This window comes from Sinocyclocheilus rhinocerous, unplaced genomic scaffold (assembly GCF_001515625.1).
Source record: "Sinocyclocheilus rhinocerous isolate Xijiao unplaced genomic scaffold, SAMN03320098_v1.1 scaffold1043, whole genome shotgun sequence".
NCBI lineage: Eukaryota > Metazoa > Chordata > Actinopteri > Cypriniformes > Cyprinidae > Sinocyclocheilus > Sinocyclocheilus rhinocerous.
The window spans coordinates 2342553-2361365 of NW_015642610.1; the positions used below are offsets into that span (position 1 = coordinate 2342553).

The following is an 18813-nucleotide window of genomic DNA, read 5'->3' on the forward strand; positions in this document are numbered from 1 at the left end:
CAAGCAGGACTGGAGCAGGACGTTTCTCAGTGGTAAGTGTCAAGTGTTCACAAGTTTGTTGTGATTATAAGATGTGATAAAACAAATTTACTCTCACAGTGTAGGATACAGCGTCTTCTCGACATGATGTTAACCACACGGAAATTTTACTCTTTGTGGGCAGGCAAGTTGGCGACGTAGAACGTGGGCAGACATTATGCGAATGTGTTACTTCGTGACGTAGAGCCGTAACAGAATAAGATTCGAATTCCTGACAACTCGTTCAGGCGATTGCGAGCGGACTCTTTTTTTGATAGACAATAACTTTATTTATCGTGCACTGTCGGCTTCACAACTTTGCAGATAGTTTATGTTCACATACAGCTACATGACACACTGCATGAAAGGTAATATTCGAAAAGGCATAATCTGGGCACTTTAAAAAGTAATTTATTCCTGTGTCAGCAGCCATTACTCATTCAGAAATCACATATCATAATATTATTATTCAGCGCTCAAGAAACATTTCCTATTATCAGTGTAGAACAGAAAGTTCAAAAGAACAGCATTTACTTGAAAGAAATATTTTGTTGTGAGATGTGGTACCTCTGAAGGACAGCCCATAGGCTGAGGTAAACGGTTTCCTCTTTTCAAGAGCTCAACGAGATGATAGACTATTGTTTGTCCCTGCTTGTCACCTCCCATCATACTCAGAAATACCTGAAGTCAACAAAACAGAGATTCTTATCCCAAAGTTACTCCGTGAGGTCAATTTCCACAACGTGTTGTTGACAGATTCTTTGGACATGCTCTGTGTGATTTACATAGCCAAAACAATTCAAAACAAGCAACTGTTAAAGGTTGCCCTCATGACATGTGCAAGGAAATCACATATGCAGAAAAAAACAAGAAACTTACTGTAGGTGGGCTACAGAGCTTGTCACTGTATGTAAAGAGTTCGTACAGAACCACTCCAAAACTCCAGATGTCTGACGCTACTGAGAACTTGCTCTCAGTCAGAGACTCGGGTGCATACCTGTCACAATGAACAACAATTCAACTACCTAACGAACACAACAAACACATCACAAGCACAACTTTCTTCTGTGAACCGTTCTGTTTCACAGAAGCATGAAAGTCATATGGGTTTGAATGAAAACTAACAAAATAAAATGTACCAGAATATTGGACTCTCTCCAGGTTCTTTAACCTTGTAGTACTCTTTGCCCTGAGGTAAAACCTTGGTCAAGCCAAAGTCCCCAATCTTCACCTTGAACTCACTCTCCACTAGGATGTTACGTGTGGCCAGGTCTCTGTGAATGTACCGCTTTGTCGCAAGGTATTCCATGCCCTGTAGAGACATTACAGCAGACGTGACATTTCAGGAGATTGGGAAGAAGAAAATGCAAAAAAGGAAAAGACATGCAAGTTTGAACAATAAAAACATGTTTGAAATGAAGAGAAAGAAAGAAGAGGCTTACAGACCAAAATTAGTAGAAACGCAAGTTATTACTACTATATGAGAGTTGTTCTCAACCTTAGAGTCCACAACAATATTCAAAGACCCCATGCCTTTTCTAGTTGTTTGTGATTTACTGGATTAGGATAAAAAGTATTTCTATCCGATAAAATATTTTAGAGCTTGGCATAATTATAAAAATATATATTCATTATAAAAAAGCTCATGGAGTCTTAAAATTGTATTAAACCTTTTCCAGGTTTAGAAATCACACGTTTAATATGAGTCTTAGTTTTCCAAGAAAGTGGGAATGCTGGCCCTTCCAAGAAAAAACAAAACAGTTGCCGACGGTGAATATAAATAAAAATATCTGAAATTGTTTTATCTTAATTCAAAGCTTATTTTGTCTTATTTGAAATCATTTTAAGTCATCTTGAGGCCCCCGGGTTGAGAACCACTGATGTAAGAGTAAAAGTCCTCATTACCTTGCATATTTGCGATGCATAATGCAGAAGTTTCTTGTGGTCAATCCTGTCTCTGTTCTTGTTGAGATAGTCCCGTAGGCTGCCGTGAGGCAGGTACTCCATAACCAATCGTAAGTTTCTCCTTCCTAAGAGAACAAGAAATCATGCTAAAGCTTACAATAATCCAAAATTAAGACAAAAGCAGAGATCTACTTAATTTCTTCAATAAAAAAGCTTTGGCTAGATGGACTTTCCACATTTTCTGTACTGAGTGTGGGAGAAAACGATGCATTCGATTGGGGCACTTTCATACTAGAACTTCTGCTGTGGACCCAAGACCATTTGAGACAAGAGTCTGGTTTGTTTAGTGAAATTGCAGTCGATTGCAAGAAAAGGGCGGCGTTTTAGTGGATGATTGGATCCTGTTTCAACGGAGGACCAAGTTATAATATTTTGATTCAAAATTTCAAAATCCTTTTTTAAAAATGAAGCATATAGTACATGGATGAAATGTTCGCAATAAGATCAATACCATACATTTAGAAAATGTTTATGCTTTAATATGTTTGAACATGTTTTAAAGGGGTCATATGATGCTGCTAAAAAGAACATTATTTTGTGTATTTGGTGTAATGAAATGTGTTTATGCGGTTTAAAGTTAAAAAAACACATTATTTTCCACATACTGTACATACTGTACACTCCTCTATGCCCCGCCTTTTTTAAACGCGTCGATTTTTACAAAGCTCATCAGTCTGAAAAGCGAGGTGTGCTCTGATTAGCCAGCTATCCAGTGCGTTGTGATTAGCCGAATACCTCAAGCGTGAGACGGAAATGTTACGCCCCTCACCATACTGTTGAGAGAAAGGAAAAATTGAAATCGCATCATATGACCCCTTTAATACGTTTGAACTACACTGCAAATTTTCATATTAACAAATGTAATTACACTGTAGTCCTTTATAAATGCAGTTATTGTGCTGGTCAGTTGAGAGACTGATGCCAAGGGTTTTAACACCATAAGCATAAACTTAAAGCTGCATTTCGTAACTGTTTTTGGCAAAACATTATCCAAAATCAATTATTGAGCAAGTACATAACCAATCAGCGTTCAAAAAGATAGGTTACTTGTGTAACCCCGATTCTCTGATAGCATTAAGTGAGGTGTCTCACTATGGGATACGCCCCTTATGCGTATTCCTCAGAAGCCCAATTACATTACGCCAGCCCCAATTAGCTGGCAGACATGACGTTGTGTCAGGGAGTGGCTCTCTCCTCTTGGTATAAAAGGAGCAATGCAACGTCATTACGACATTCAAAATGAGCACACCTCTACTTCGCTTCGCACAGCAAGGAGGGTGTTCTGATGAGACACCTCACTTAATGCTATCAGAGAACCAGGGTTATGCAAGTAACCTATCGTTCTCTTCCAAGCATACTTTTTGGTGTCTCACTACGGGATATCCTAACTCTAGGGCTGCACGATAAATATCGCACGATATTTAATGCGCATCTTGCTCCCTTCTCAATATTAGCAATATGGCTGCCCACTGCTCCGGGTGTGTGTTCACTACTGTATGTGTGCACTTGGATGGGTTAAATGCAGAGCACAAATTCCGAGTATGGGTCTCCATACTTGACCACACGTCACTTCACACTAGGGCTGCACGATAAATCGCATGCGATATTCAACGCGCATCTTGTCAGTAAAGCCATTCTGTAATCAGCGGTAAATCTCCATCACGTGCGGGCTTTCTCCACGTGAAAGCCCGCAGGTGATGGAGATTTACCGCTGATTAAAGAACCGGCTTTACTGACAAGATGCGCGTTAAATATCGCATGCGATTTATCGTGCAGCCCTACTTCACACTCACTCAACCGTCTATATATCCTGAATACCACTAGTTTAATTCCTTGTTGCTTGTCTGGAATCAAACCAAGCAACTGAACTAAGTGTGAAAACAACCTTAAATATAACAGAATGTGCTAATGCAGCTGACTAGACTTGTTCATAATTTCCAAAAATATCAGTTTAGCCAAATATAACTAAATCTTTTTGAAATGACATTTATTGGAAGCTCTAAAATGCAAAACACAAGTGTGTAAAAAAAAAAAAACAAGTTGTCTGTCATCCAAATTCTGTGGATATGTGTGAGCGTAATGACAAGGTTTCTCAACACAACTTCCAATCCCATACCTGCACTGTAGCACACGCCTTTGTATTTCACAATGTTCTCATGCTGGAGAGATTTGAGGATCTCGATTTCCCGCTCAAAGTCACGGATGTGCTCAGTAGAGCTGTGTTGCAATTTTTTCACTGCCACAACCTCACCGGTGTTGTCCTGCAGGGGGTCGTACCTGCACATTTCCACACTGCCAAAATTTCCCTGAAACAGGAGATAATTACTCTGATTAGTTGATTAGCACACATCTTTATTTGTACTATTTTCCACATACTTAATAAAATAAATAACTGTGGTAATAGAAATTATGAACACTATTTTTATAGCTTAACTTCTTGCTCTCCTTTAAGCATTAAAGAAATGTGAAGCAAATCGACAATTCACATATACACAACCGTCAAAGGTTTTTTGAACTTTTTTCAAAAGTCTCTTAAGCTCGCCAAGGCTTTATTTGATCAAAATGATAGTAAAAGCAGTAATATTGTAAAGTAATAAAAATAAAAAAACTGTTTTCTATTTTCATATATTGTAAAATGTAATTTATTCTTGTGATGGCAAAGCTACATTTTCAGCAGCCATTACTGCAGTATTCTTAGTGCTCAAGAAACTTTTATTATTATTAACAATGCAGAGATCAGTGATGCTGCTTAATATTTTTGTAGAAACTGTGACACAGGATTCCTTGATCAATATAAAGCTCAAAAGAACAGCATTTATTTGAAATATAAATCTTTTGTAACATTATAAATGTCTTTGTTGTCACTTTTGGACAATTTAAATCATCCTTGCTGAATACAATTAATTTCTGTCAAGAAAAAAAAACAAAAAAAAAACAGAAACTATTGAACATACTGTAGGTTATATACAAAACAAAAAGTGATCCCACAGGGTTGTTGGTGTCTACCTTGCCAAGCTGCTGCAGGAAAATTAGATGTCTCTCCTCGAACTGCACTAGATCCTCATTCTGAAATGCTCCAGTACTCAATGCAGATGCTCCTGCTCTACTGGGTAAAATGTCGCTCTCCTTCACAATCTCATAATCTACAAACACATTTCATCACTCAACATTATGCAGCAAGTCCAAGAGAAACAACACAATTAAATTGTGACATGTCAAAATGCCAGCGGGATTGTGTGTATGAGAGTGACTGTACTGACCTGGGCAAAAGAGACTGTTGAGGTCTCGTATGATGGCTCTGAATGAAGGTCTGAATGTTGGCTCGTAGTCCATGCAGCTGTTGATCAGGTTAGCCAGCTCTGTCCACTTGGGAGCAGATAGCTGGTGACGATTTTCATAGAACAAGTGTTTCTGAATAGAGGAATACAAAGATGATGTTCTTTGAGAGGTCCGGCTTATTCTTTTAACAGCATTTCTTACTACAAACAGGTTTTACTGATTTATATTTATTGTATTAGTATACTGAGGACACAAGTGTTGCTTTACCTTGGAACTGTCCATGTTGGCAAGTGGTTTTTCTCCTCCGCTGCAAATCTCCCATAAAGTTGTACCAAAGCTCCATTTGTCTGAGGCAAGACTCAGGCTTTTAGGGTCTAAGATGCATTCAGGGGGCACCCAGGGGATCCGCTCCACCAGAACTAAAAAAAAATATTTGCAATTCATTTAAAATGAAATTTTAAATGCAAACATTTTGATCAAATGTGAAAATTCATTATCTATTACCTAATGAGACAACTGGTCGGCATAAATATTTTAAACTATCAGCATGGGGAAAATAAATTCTCCCATTTGGCCTCGTTTCTTTCTTTCTTTCTTTCTTTCTTTCAGTTTTAGGGCGAAATTTGAATAAATGTGTTAAATAAAGGTTTATATAATGTGGTAAATTTAATTTAGCAAATAAAATTGACCATGTTTATTTAAATGTTATTTGCATTCATTAAATTATGTGGTGATATAAAAGTTGTCATAATATTGGGCATTGGACACCCACATTGGTTGACCACTACATGTAATAGAATACATTTGGACCATATTAACAACAAATCTTCAAGGGAAAGTTCACATCAAAATTTAAATTCTGTCATCACTTAATCAACCTCATGTCGTTTCATTCAAACCCGTATGACTGACTTTCTTCTGTGGATTTTTTTTTCTCCATACAATGAAATTCACTGGGGTTCAGTGTTGTTTTGGACCTCAATAATTGTCAATGAGTGGAGAAATACATTGTGTGGGGTTAAAACATTCTACAAAATATTTTTATTTCTGTTTCATGAAACAATGTCATACAGAACTTGGTGCAACAAGAGGGTGAGTGCATGACCAAACCATCCCTTTAATAATACACTGCGAACAGGAACAATTTTATTTGAAAATATGCCCTCTACTGGTTAGTGTGCAAACATGTTTATGCTAAACCAGTTCTAGCATTGACAATCTACATCATAGTATCTTGAAAAGTGTTTTGTTTTGTTGTTTAATTTTAATTTCTCTTGTTATTTATCTCTAATTACATTAATTTGTTTTGAAATACATTAGTTTTTTTACTACATTTCTTCAGTCTGAGGTAATAGCAATCATTTTTAATGATGCTATGATTAAGAATCTCAGACTTTTAGATTCAAATCCTTTATTTAAATTATAACAATTTTTATGCTTTTCTTTTCATTAAGCGCACACACACACACACACACACACACACACACACACACTTGTTTCACTGTAGTGAGAACATTGCATGGACTTCCATTGATTTTATACCAGGTTAATGATACTTTCTATCCCCTAACCATACCTCTACCTCTAATCCTACCCTCACAGGAACATGTGCAAAACACTAGATTTAAATAAAAACATGTTAGTCTGATTTATAAGCCTTTTTAACTAGTGAGTACCAGTAAAATGTCCTCACTAGTGTACTGTCATATTATTTCACTATAGGACATTTAGCCCTCACAAGTATAGTTAAACAAGTACACACAAACACACACCTTCTTATCAGAACACGGTCCAATCCTATTACATCCTTATACTGAAAAAACTAAGCTGCCTTTTCACTATCTCTGACAATCAACAGACTGGAAGTCATTGATTTGTAATGGACAATACCATGGGAGCTGCGTGGAGTTCTGTTTATATGCACATGCAGAATGTTTGGATCCGATTTTGAGTTTCGGATACGTTGAAATATTTGCATTTTCGCAGTTAAACTGCATGTGACCGCCAGAGATTAGTGATGAACAATTTGAGAATTTCCACAATTTTTTCCATTAAATTGCTACACTTTTTCTATAAAACGTGTGGTTATTAAAATGTATGTTCAAAATAATTATTTTATAATTGCCAATTAATTACATTGATTAGCCTTAGAAAATCTACAATGTTTTTCTTTCAGACGTATTGGCAGCCATTTGTTTTGTGTGGATATACTCCTTCAGTCATTATTCATTCGCTTTATCATCGTGAACAAGTGGAGAGTTAAGTTGCATCACAACTGGTTTGAAAGTGGCGACTGCCACTAGGAAGGTAAAATGCGCTAATCATATGCAAATGTCGGAGATAGTGAAAAGGCAGCTACAGATTCACACAAGTTCTTCAAAGAATCTTCACACTGCTGACTCACTCTCTCTGGGCAGCACTGTGATGCTGATGCCAGGGTCACTTAGTTTGATGAATGGAGGGTTTCCCAATGTCCTGTCCTCCTCCCTGATCAAAAGGATGTTTTTTGCACACACATTCCCATGAGCCAGATTCTTCTCTTCCTGTGTGTGAAAGAACAAAAAGCATTAGTCAATTCTGGCTAGCAAACCCACATGGTTATTCCCGATTTGTTGCTGTTTCTTACCAAAAAGAGCATAGCCCAGGCAAGCTGCTTGGCCACTTCCAGCTTCCACAGGATATTAACTGATATTGAGTTCTTGTTTTTCCTTAGGTACGTGTCCAAGGACCCAAACTTCACATATTCCTGCACCATGATATCTAAGACAAAAAACCCACAACTTCAAGTATGTGGCAGTAAATCATTTTGGTCACATGTGAGCAATGTGAACACTTACTCTCCTCTCCGCACACACAGATACCGTAGGTCAACACCAGATGCTTGTGGGTGAGCTGGCTCATCATGCTGGCTGCCTCAAAGAAAGACTTAAAGAGGAAGAAAAAAAATGAAGAAACCACATGGTAAATGGTTAATCAAGCACAAACAAGTTTATTTCCTGCAGTTAGACTGAGACATGTCAACTCTTATTATGAAATTTGATGATAAAGGGATAATTTCAAGGAAAAATTATAGTTTAGATGACTTGAAAAATGGGGTGTCTAAAGTCATATGAAACGTTAAGACACTTAACAGTTTAATTAATTTTTTTAAATTCAGGAAGTCTCAATTCAATTCCAAAATGATTCCAGAAACTGGGGCATATTTCACCTTACATTTGTGTGGAACACTTTGAAGAAACCATCTCTTGAAACAAGAAATTTCATCTATATCTTACCTCAGAGTAATTTCTGTGGGCTTTGTCCAAGACTTTGACAATGACTTCAGTCTTATGGGTTTCTCCGTAGTCTCCCTGCTCTTTCCGAATCCCTTTGAAGATCTTGGTGAAAGTCCCCTGACCTTGACTCTCACCCTGAAAACAATGTTGCACACACATAATCATATGCAACTTGACATTTACAATACTGTTCAAAAGTTTGGGGCCAGAAAGATATTTGAATGTTTTTGAAAGAAGTCTCTTATTCTAACTAAGGCTGCATTTATTTAATCTTACATTTAAACTTACTGTTTCTATTTTAATATTATTTAAAAATGTAATTTATTCCCATGATGACAAAGCTGAAGTTTCAGCATCCATTACTCCAGTCTTCTTTGTCACATGATGCTTCAGAAATCATTAGAATACGCTGATTTGATGCTCGGGAAACATTTCTTATTATTATGAATGTTGAGAATAGTTATTTATTATTTAAACAATATTTCTGCGGAAACTGATTTTTTTTCAGTATTCTATGATAAATAGTAAATTCAGAGAAGAGAATTTATAAGAACATTTATTTGAAATGGAAATCTTTTTTAATATTATACATTTCTTTACTGTCACCTTTTCAATTTAATGCATCCTTGCCGAATAAAAGTACCGATTTCTTTCAAAACAAAACAAAAAAAAAAACTTACCAACCCCAAACTTTTGAACGGTAGTGTAACATACACCACAGTTTGTTGTACACAACCACTGTTCAGATGTATAAGGTAACAGGATGCTTACAAGATCAAGGTCTTCTTTTTTGATTTTATGAAACACCATCTGACTGATGTTGTGTCTCTGCAGTGAGGAGGACAGGGGAACCTCTAAACCCCGATGACTCCGGCACACCAACAAACTCGACTTCTCTATTTACAAATACACAAGGCAAAGTGATGTCAGGATGATACATTTAAGGTAAAAAAGGTAAACAAGAATACATTTTCACAATCTAAAAGGTTGTTGTTGGCCAGAAGATGACAATGTAGAGTTGTACATTTGTGGTACTCATATATCATAATCATGATGAGAATATCAGGTGCTTTACTGACCTTTGGCCTTTGGTGAACAGCACCTGCTGAACTGAAAGACGACACCATCTGATTTCACAGTTTCCTTCTGGTAACACTTGAGCAGCTCCTTTAAACTTCTAAAATTCTTTCTGGTTCCACTAAGATTGTAGTCACCATTCTCAGACCTGGTGATCAGGCAGTGTTTGTACTCTACATCCTCATACGCCTGGTGGAAAGAAAAGCTGATGTCAAGAGAGATTCAAGAAATGTAGACTAGCATTCAAATATTAGGGGTAAGATAGATATATATTTAACTTTCTATTCAAAAAATCCAGAGTATCATGATTTCCACAAAAATATTAAAGGGGTCATATGATGCGATTTCAAGTTTTCCTTTCTCTTTGGAGTGTTACAAGCTGATTGTGCATAGATAAGATCCCTGAAGTTGCAAAGACTAAAGTCTCAAAACCAAAGAGATATTCTTTATCAAAGTTAAGACTCTGCCACGCCCCCCTAAAACGGCTCGTTCTAACACGCCCCCACATATCTATGTCACTATGTGGAAATATTTGCATAATGTGGCCCAAATGTTCACGCAAAGAAAGAAGGCGTGGTTTCAGTAACCGCAGTTAGTGTTGAAGCAGCATGTCAGGGAGACGCTGTGTGTTTCTAGGCGAAAGCAAAAGCACTTTATTTGGCCTTCCGAAAGTAGATGCATTTAGGAATCTTTAAGATTACTTACAACAGAACAGCAATGCATTTTATGGACGACCGTTTCGTGAACCTAGGAGATGGGGTAATTCTGACTTTGCTATGACAATCTGGCGCTTCTGAATCAGCTACTGTTTTGTTATTATTTTAAGTATTTGCTATTGACTGTTCAAATGCTGAGTTTTGCGCATCGTGTGTGTGTGTGCGAGCGAGAGAGATTTCTTGTTTCTTGTTTGTGAAAAGAGAGAGAGAGAGAGAGAGAGAGAGAGAGGGGTCACATCACAGAGTCAGCTGTCTTAACCGTGGCTTGTGTACTGCAAACACATACCAGCTTCATCACTGTGTCTGTCACACGACTCTGTTCCCCTTTCGGGCTCTGTCTTTACATTTAATTTGAAAGATGAAGCTCGCGATTATGGTAAGGGTCGTTACATTTCCGACGAGTGCTTGCGGTGTTCGGCCAATCACAATGCACTGGGTCAGCTGGCCAATCAGAGCAGACTGCGCTTGTCGGAAGGAGGGACTTTGTAGAAAACGAAGAGTTTGAGAGAGGCGGGGCATAGAGGACCTACAATAATGTACAGTATTTGAAAAATAATGTGTTTTTTGAACATTAAAGCATGTCAACATATTCTGTTACACCAAATACACAAAATAATGATCTTTAAAAAAAGCATCATATGACCCCTTTAAGTAGCATAACTGTTTCAACATTTTTATAACAAATGTTTTTTGAGCTACAAATCAGCATATCAGAATGATTTCTGAAGGATCATGTGACACTAAAGACTGGATTAATGGCTGCTGAAAATTCAGCTTTGCCTTCACATGAATAAATTACATTTTAAAATATATTTCAAATAGAAAACAATTGTAATAATATTTCACAATATTTCCGTTTTACTGTATTTTGGATCAAATAAATGCCGCTTTGTTGATCAAGATTCTTTCAAAAACATAAAAAAAAATCCTAACAACCCCCAAACTTTTAAACGGTAGTGCATGAAGTTCAGGATTACAGTGGAGGAATATTCAGTCTAAAGTACAAATCGCTAAATTGACAATTTATTATGTTTTTTTTAATTATTAATAAGTGCTTAGCAAAAACATACCCCAACAGCAAGAGTCAGGAAGTATTTGTTGAAGTCTTTGGGGCTGCACCGGAGCACGAATAGACCTCTCTGATTTCCTGACTTGCGTAGTTTATTGATTGCAAACTCCATTCTGTCAACACAGGCAGTGAAAACAATGATAATGCTTACAAATGATGCTTGATTGCAAATCTTCGGAGAATTTGATGAATAACTTCACTGGAGCCTGTAAAATTAAATATAAACCAGGGCCAAAAATGGTTATCTGAATAAATTCTTTCATTTTCGTTTGCAAGTATTTCCTGTAGTGCTTACGATATTGGCCCGTGGCAGTAACTCTCAATAGCCTCCAGCAGATGGGGTGGAACGACATCCTTGCAGAGGTAGTGATGGGCATCCGTGGTCAGTCTGTAGTAGCCATCAATTAGAGACACAAAAGACAATGCCTCCATTGAGGAGGAGAAAACCAGCTCCTGTTAAAAAAAACAACCATAAATATTAATATATAAATCTTATCACCGATAATAGCAGGAACAAATCCAGAAGTTCAAAGTCACTGTGGGCCCCTTTAACATAGTGTGACAATGAAAGGATATGACAATGAAAGGATATCCCAGTGAACAATGCAGCAGAGTTTCTCTTTCACAACAGACTTACAAGAGTTTTTCCATCCTGTCTGTTGATGGAAACAATGCGGTTCGTGTTGGTACCCTCTTTGCTGGCTTGTCTGATACTGATATCGACAACTTCCCCAAAATCACAATACGTCTGCAGGTCCTTGTGAGAAAAATGCAATAGTTTTATGAATTTTCACTAGCAGAAAAAGAAACCTCCCACTTTAGTTTATAGAAAGAAATTACAATAGTGTAACTAAGATTTAAATTACGTAGAAACCAAAAACTGTATAAAAGTATGTACACTTTTGTTCAAATGTTTGGGGTCAGTAGAATACAAAAAGACATTTTCACAAAAAGAAATATTTGGAAATGTAAACTGACATTTCCTACTGACACACTACAGCAAATGATAGAAATAACTGTCTTAAAACCATTTTTTGTCGGTGAAAATACTAATGGCCTAAGACTTTTGCACAATACTGTATATTAAAAGAGCAATCTGTTATTTTAAATTTTAATCACATTTCACTATATAACTGTTGTTGTTTTTTTAATTATATTTTTGATCAAAGTAAATGCAGACGTGGTGAACACTTCTTTCAAAAATGATAATAATCCTAACCGACCCTAAAGTTTGGACCTATAGAGCATGTTAAATGGTTTTTGAATTGTGGAAATCTGTTGAGAAAAATAACAACAGCACTATTAGTGCTGCCTTCAAAACACTATAATATCAAATATCAAATTTAAAAACAGGGTTACTGGCCTGGCTAGACCTCTACTAATCTAAAGACGGATCGGTTTCATCTGAAGTGGGCAGTGGGTCCTACAACAAACAGGCTCTCATAAAGAGTTCATAATGTCAAAGCAGTTTAAACATTTACTCATATCACTAAAATATATTTGTGACCATATCAAACTTCAATCACATTAGTTTAAAACTCACTTTGTGTATCAGCATGGCCAAAGGGTAAATGTTATTTTGAAGTATTCATGAATTTGAAATGAAACGTTTCGGTTCAACATTTAATATTGGCTACCTCAGACTGTGTTTCTTTGTGTCGTTCTCTGCACCACTGGATGCCATGGTCTGCGGAGACGATGATGGTGACCTGTTCGGCCGAGTGCTTTTTGACCTGGAAACATTCGGTGTAGAAGTCAGAGTCCAGAGACTCAAGGCTGATCAGGTATTTGAGCTTTAAGTCACGGGCTGAGGCTCGGCACTGGCTGAGCTGCTGCACGACTTTCCGAAAGCGATAGCGGATGCGCTTCCTTGTGACAAAATGGTAGTCTTGGATTTGCTCCCTCATGTCTTTAGGGAGGAAGAACTTGTAACTGTGAATAAAGCAGATAAATAAGAGTTAGTATCAAATACTATATTTTGTTTAGGTAGTCTCGGATGGATGGAGGTTTGTAGAAGTCTTTGTACTATTTATGTTTTTAAATTACTATGTTTGTACTATATTTCAAAGTTTTTGGGACATGGGACCAATGTTACAACATGTTTTTACCATGAAACCATGGCAGTGTTCTAGATAGTACAGGTAGTGTTAAAATAACATGACAATTTTACTTTAAATAATAACATGAATAAGTATTCGGTACCATGGTGTTTAGTACAAATCAAAAGACAATGTTTCTCAAGATATTAAAGGGATAGTTCACCAAAAATGAAAATTCTGTCATTGTTTACTCACCCTGAAGTTGTTCCAGACCTGTATGAATTTCTTTCCTCTGTTGAACACAAAAAAATATATTTTGAAGAATGTTTGGAACCAAAAAGTTGACAGTAGCCACTGACTTCCATAGTATTTTTTTATACTATTGAAATCAATGGCTACCGTCAACTGTTTGGTGGTAAAAATATCTTCTTTTGTGCTCAACAAAACACAAATTGGTTTGGAACAAATTGAGGGTGATTAAACGATGACAAGATTTTCATTTTTGGGTAAACTATCTCCTTAATGATAGTTTACCCAATCTAAAGTCTTACACTAAAATGCTGAAAATTATTAGGTTGTGTCTATAATGAATTTAGAATCAGAAATGTTTGGAAAAAAGGCAAATGGGTCCATAACTATTCACCGCAGATATATGACACATTGACAGGCCTAAATATTAAGAAAATCATTCCATTACTAGTACCTAATGTCATTATAGATGTCCAGTGGGGAGCACTGCTTCTCTTTGGCAATCCTCATCATGTCCAGCACAGCCATGCCAAGGCACTCCTCCTGAACCTCATGGGCACAGGATAGCTTCACCCAGCCGTTTACAAAGTCGCTCCTCCACTGCATAAAATACAGAGGAAAAACCTGTATCAGCATGACGGTATAAGAAAATGTCAAAAATGTGTGGAAATCAGTGAGAGGGAGAGTTGAATGACATGGTAGTAACTCTGTGGGCACAAGGTTTGAACAGTTAAGGTCACAAGTTAAGGTCATTTTTAACCCTGGGTTAGCCTCATATTAGTTATCTTAGTCTCATGATTATTACAGTAGGTTCACTGCATGTAGTTCTATAATTGTGGTATCATATATTTAAGATAAACTCAACCCTAAATGGCACATACACTAGCATTCAAAAGTTTGGAGGCTGGTAAGAATTTTTATAATATTTCTAAAAAGTTTGTTCACCAAGGCTGCATTTATGTGATGAAAAATACAGTAAAACAGAAATACTGTAAATATTATTACAACTTAGAATAACTTTTCTATTTTAATATATTTTATTGTGATGACAATTCTGAATTTTCAGCAGCCATTACTGTCTTTTATGAAAGTTTAAAAGAACAGCATTTATATGTAATGTAACTCTTTTGTAACATTATAAATATCTTTACTGTCACTTTTGATCAGTTTAACGTGTCCTTGCTGAATAAAAACCAAAAACAGTCAAAATTATCTAATTAACTGTTTGAAAGTTTTAATTTTAAAATAGGAATAATATACAGACATATATATGAACAGTGTGAAACAATAACCCAGGTTTAAAAATGGTGATCAAACAGGGGGATTTTTTAAATTCACAAACTGATACTTGTAGTTGATATAAATAAATCGATTAGAAAGATGATTAATAGATGTTCACAAAATTGTACTGAAAAAAAAACCCACTATAAAACATTTGAAAACAGAACACTATCTATTTGCATGGCTGCCTATAGGCTGAATGCTGACTGCTGTTATTTGGCCAATCTTTGGCACACTTTCTGTTACAACTCTCAAAATGCTAATTGCCAGCCAATTAATTGGCCTGGCCGGTATAATGGTCTACAGATAAAAATGACCCTGGGTTAATGATATTAAGTGTTATTTAGTGTTGTTAAGTGTATGCAAAGTTTAAAACACTTATTCACCATGGCTCTGGGGTTATACACCAAAAACACCATTTATTAAACATGGTATGTCAAACAAGCATCAGTAAGCAAATATATATATATTTTTTTTTTTACATAATTTTTTTCTATTGTAAACTACCAACTACAACACTCATGTGCATTAATATGAGGGTGCCAGAGAAAACCCACATCAGAACTGGGGACTTGTCGGACTTGTAACCCAAAGGTTGCGGGTTCGAGTCTCAGGTCCGGCAGGGATTGTAGGTGGGGGGAGTGAATAACCAGCGCTTTCTTCCACCCTCAATACCACGACTGAGGTGAGACCCTTGAGCAAGGCACCGAACCCCCAACTGCTCCCCGGGCACCACAGCAATATGGCTGCCCACTGCTCCAGGTGTGTGTTCACTACTGTGTGTGTGCACTTGGATGGGTTAAATGCAGAGCGCAAATTCCGAGTAGGGGTCACCTATGGGGAAATGACTCCTGCCTGTGTCACACTTGCAAATTTACAGGACATAAACCCATGTAATACAACTGGGTCAGACAGAGTTCACCTCCAAACACATCACAGCTTAATTTTAAACCCCCATAAGCCTGCTCTCTCCCCGGATGACCTCAACATGATGGTCGCCTGACTTCCGCTGAAAAAATACTTCTTTTGATATATTTATCAAGGATATTTCTTGCTCCTTAATAGATTAGCTAAGGATGTAACTTCAGGCTATAACTGTGCAAAACATTTTAGCTAAGCATGCTGGATATATCGCTACCATTCTGGTTATTGGCCAATATTAAAGAGATGTTTTTTTTATTATTTATTCATATTGGTCATCACTGGATATTAAATTGTGTGGTCCATTTTCTTTGTCTTTCCATTTAAATTACCTTGCTAATGCTCACTTAAAGGCATTTTTTAAATCACATAATTTAATAACACTGTTAAAATTTGATCTTAAAAATATATATATTTTTTTTTAGCTCACATTTAAAACAATTTCAAGTTTAGTGTTTTATTTGGACTTTTATTAATGTATTTAAACACAGAAGTCTAGAATTTTAATATCCAGCATTGTGGTTCACTGTGGCTGTGATTTTCTTTCGTTCTTTCTTTCTTTTAATTTTTATTTAACCAGTAAAATATATATATACATATATGTCCAGGGAATTACATAAAACTCCAGTGTGGCACACTTAAGTATTCACAAAAACAAGATTATTAATTAGATTACAAAAGTGATTTGATAACCTTCATTGGATAAATCCCATACATTCCCCTTATAAAATTAGCTTTGACCATTTTTGACAATAATAGTAGAGTAAAATTACAGAAATTGTAGTAATAATAATAATAATAATAATAATAATACCCAACCATCAGCAAACATACCCACAACCAAAACATTTTAACCCAAGTGCCAAGTCACTAAATAGCCTGTCTTTATTTTATTCAGCTAAACAAAATCTGAACGTACAGGGGATATATACTCAATCCAATCTCTCCATAGTAGTGAAAACAAATGAGACGGCAATCTTAAAGCATAAGTGCACTTCTCCTTTACCAAAATATAATTTACTATATACAGTCTTCAAGATTAGGCAAAACTGGTTGTAGCCATTTTCTTGTGATTGCTTTCTTGCTTGCTACAAGTAAGGATTCAAAACAGGGATTTGTTTCAAAGGTGGCTGCGATTTTCATGAAAACATGCTCTTCAGACAATGTAAAACACTGAATTACAAAAGAGACACTATTATAGTTATGTATAAAAAAAAATCAGGGATCAATCACGTTCAATCAGTGACCGTTATCGCATACCAGACTGTTGGTGGAAGACGAACAGGCGCCACAAAACAAGCCCACTCAGTAGAGTCAGAGAGCGGCCAGCATGAGTTTCCTTTATTTATCATTTGTTTAAATAGGGGCCTTTATCCGTGCAGAAATACACTGGCATAATTCACATTTGCGCACACTAAATCCGAAACCAAGACTGTCTTTTCTTTGAGAAGATAATCTAGGTCAAATTGTAATTAAATTATATATAGATGTGTTCAATTACCCAAGATATGCTCAGATTTCAGACCAAGTGAAACGTAACTGTAAAACACTGTTGCTATGGTGATTCAAAATCCACGACAGCACAAACAACACTTAATTCACAATTAAAGGTCATTTCTTTATTACAAAGTTGATGTGGGGAAGCCTCACCTGAGCAAAAATATAAGACATAACATAGTCATCCAGGATAGGACTCTCAGATCCTTTAGTCACTCCATAGCGGTACGCTTGGGACGCCCCACAACTGTACCAGCCGGGAAAATAGTACCTGACAGAAAAGATCACAGTCACTAAATTGCAGGCTGAAAAAATTGAGATGGAGAAAACAAAAGCCATAAAATTATATTATTATGTTACCTAATTCTGAATAACAAACTCTCATTGGCTGTTTCGTCTAAATGGAGAACATGATTGGGTGATAACCAGACCCTTTCATCTTCTTTGTACAGTCCGAACAGGCTGCAGTAGACTGGAGACACTCCTATGAGAAACACATGAACATAAAGAACAGGTGCTAATGAGACAGGAGAGACAGACACAACATTAGTCTTATGGCCCAAACACGAACGCAAACAATTTTTCACACCAAAACAGCCAGTGTAAAGTGAGAAAAGTCTGCACATGTAAACTAGGGATGGGTCACTATGGTCAACTAATTGACCAGTGGTGCAACAGCCAACTAGTCAGTTTGTTCTGTTAACTAGTTCATTATTAGAATAGAATTATCCTTATTATAATATTACTAGAATGATTCATCACAAATCAGAAATAAAATGACATATCAAAATATATATTCTTAAATATATTCAAATAGAAAAGTTATTTTAAATAATAATAATAATAATAATATTTCACAATATTAATTGTTACTGTGATTTATCCCATAAATGCATCCATAAAAGGCTTAATTGAAACATGTAAAAAATTGTACCGAACGTTTGAACTATACACACACGTCTGGTCAGCTATCCTTGTGGGGACTCTCCATAGGCGTAATGGTTTTTCTACTGTACAGACCGTTTATTTTATTGCCCTACACCAACCCTACACCTAAACCTACCCCTCACAGGAAACTTTCTGCATTTTTAGATTTTCAAAAAACTAAAAGACCACAATTTAGGTCCCCACCGTGACACGAGTCCCCATGAGTCTGTGTGTAGTCAGGTTTAAGTCCCCACCAGGATATATAAACCTGTACACACTCACAGTCTAGTTGACTATCCTTGTGGGGACTCCCCATAAGTGTAATTATTTTTTTACTGTACAAACTATTTTCTATTGCCCTACACCTACCCCTCACAGAAAACTTTGTGCATTTTTACAATCTCAAAAAAAACTGTATGATTTATAAGCTTCTGTACCCATGTACAGTGACAAGTCCCCATGAGTTGGTGTGTATTCAGGTTTAAGTCCCCACCAGTATA

The 18813-nt window shown here is 36.5% G+C and overlaps 1 protein-coding gene across 3 annotated transcripts in view; it reads right to left on the minus strand.

The window, feature by feature from the left end:
• The window catches only part of LOC107756327 (tyrosine-protein kinase JAK2-like), a 53358-nt gene that overhangs the window by 1889 nt on the left and 32656 nt on the right, over positions 1-18813 (minus strand). For all 3 annotated transcript variants that reach the window (XM_016573379.1, XM_016573380.1, XM_016573381.1), the window contains exons 3-23: positions 17747-17870; positions 17540-17657; positions 14142-14287; positions 13037-13331; positions 12037-12156; positions 11695-11852; positions 11401-11512; positions 9617-9803; positions 9309-9433; positions 8538-8672; positions 8100-8187; positions 7889-8022; positions 7667-7805; positions 5530-5681; positions 5244-5394; positions 4990-5126; positions 4100-4289; positions 1924-2048; positions 1158-1330; positions 898-1015; positions 586-699 (exon numbers count right to left, since the gene is read on the minus strand). In XM_016573379.1, the coding sequence (XP_016428865.1) occupies positions 586-699; positions 898-1015; positions 1158-1330; positions 1924-2048; positions 4100-4289; positions 4990-5126; positions 5244-5394; positions 5530-5681; positions 7667-7805; positions 7889-8022; positions 8100-8187; positions 8538-8672; positions 9309-9433; positions 9617-9803; positions 11401-11512; positions 11695-11852; positions 12037-12156; positions 13037-13331; positions 14142-14287; positions 17540-17657; positions 17747-17870 (3041 nt within the window). The remainder of the gene's footprint in view (positions 1-585; positions 700-897; positions 1016-1157; positions 1331-1923; positions 2049-4099; positions 4290-4989; positions 5127-5243; positions 5395-5529; positions 5682-7666; positions 7806-7888; positions 8023-8099; positions 8188-8537; positions 8673-9308; positions 9434-9616; positions 9804-11400; positions 11513-11694; positions 11853-12036; positions 12157-13036; positions 13332-14141; positions 14288-17539; positions 17658-17746; positions 17871-18813) is intronic.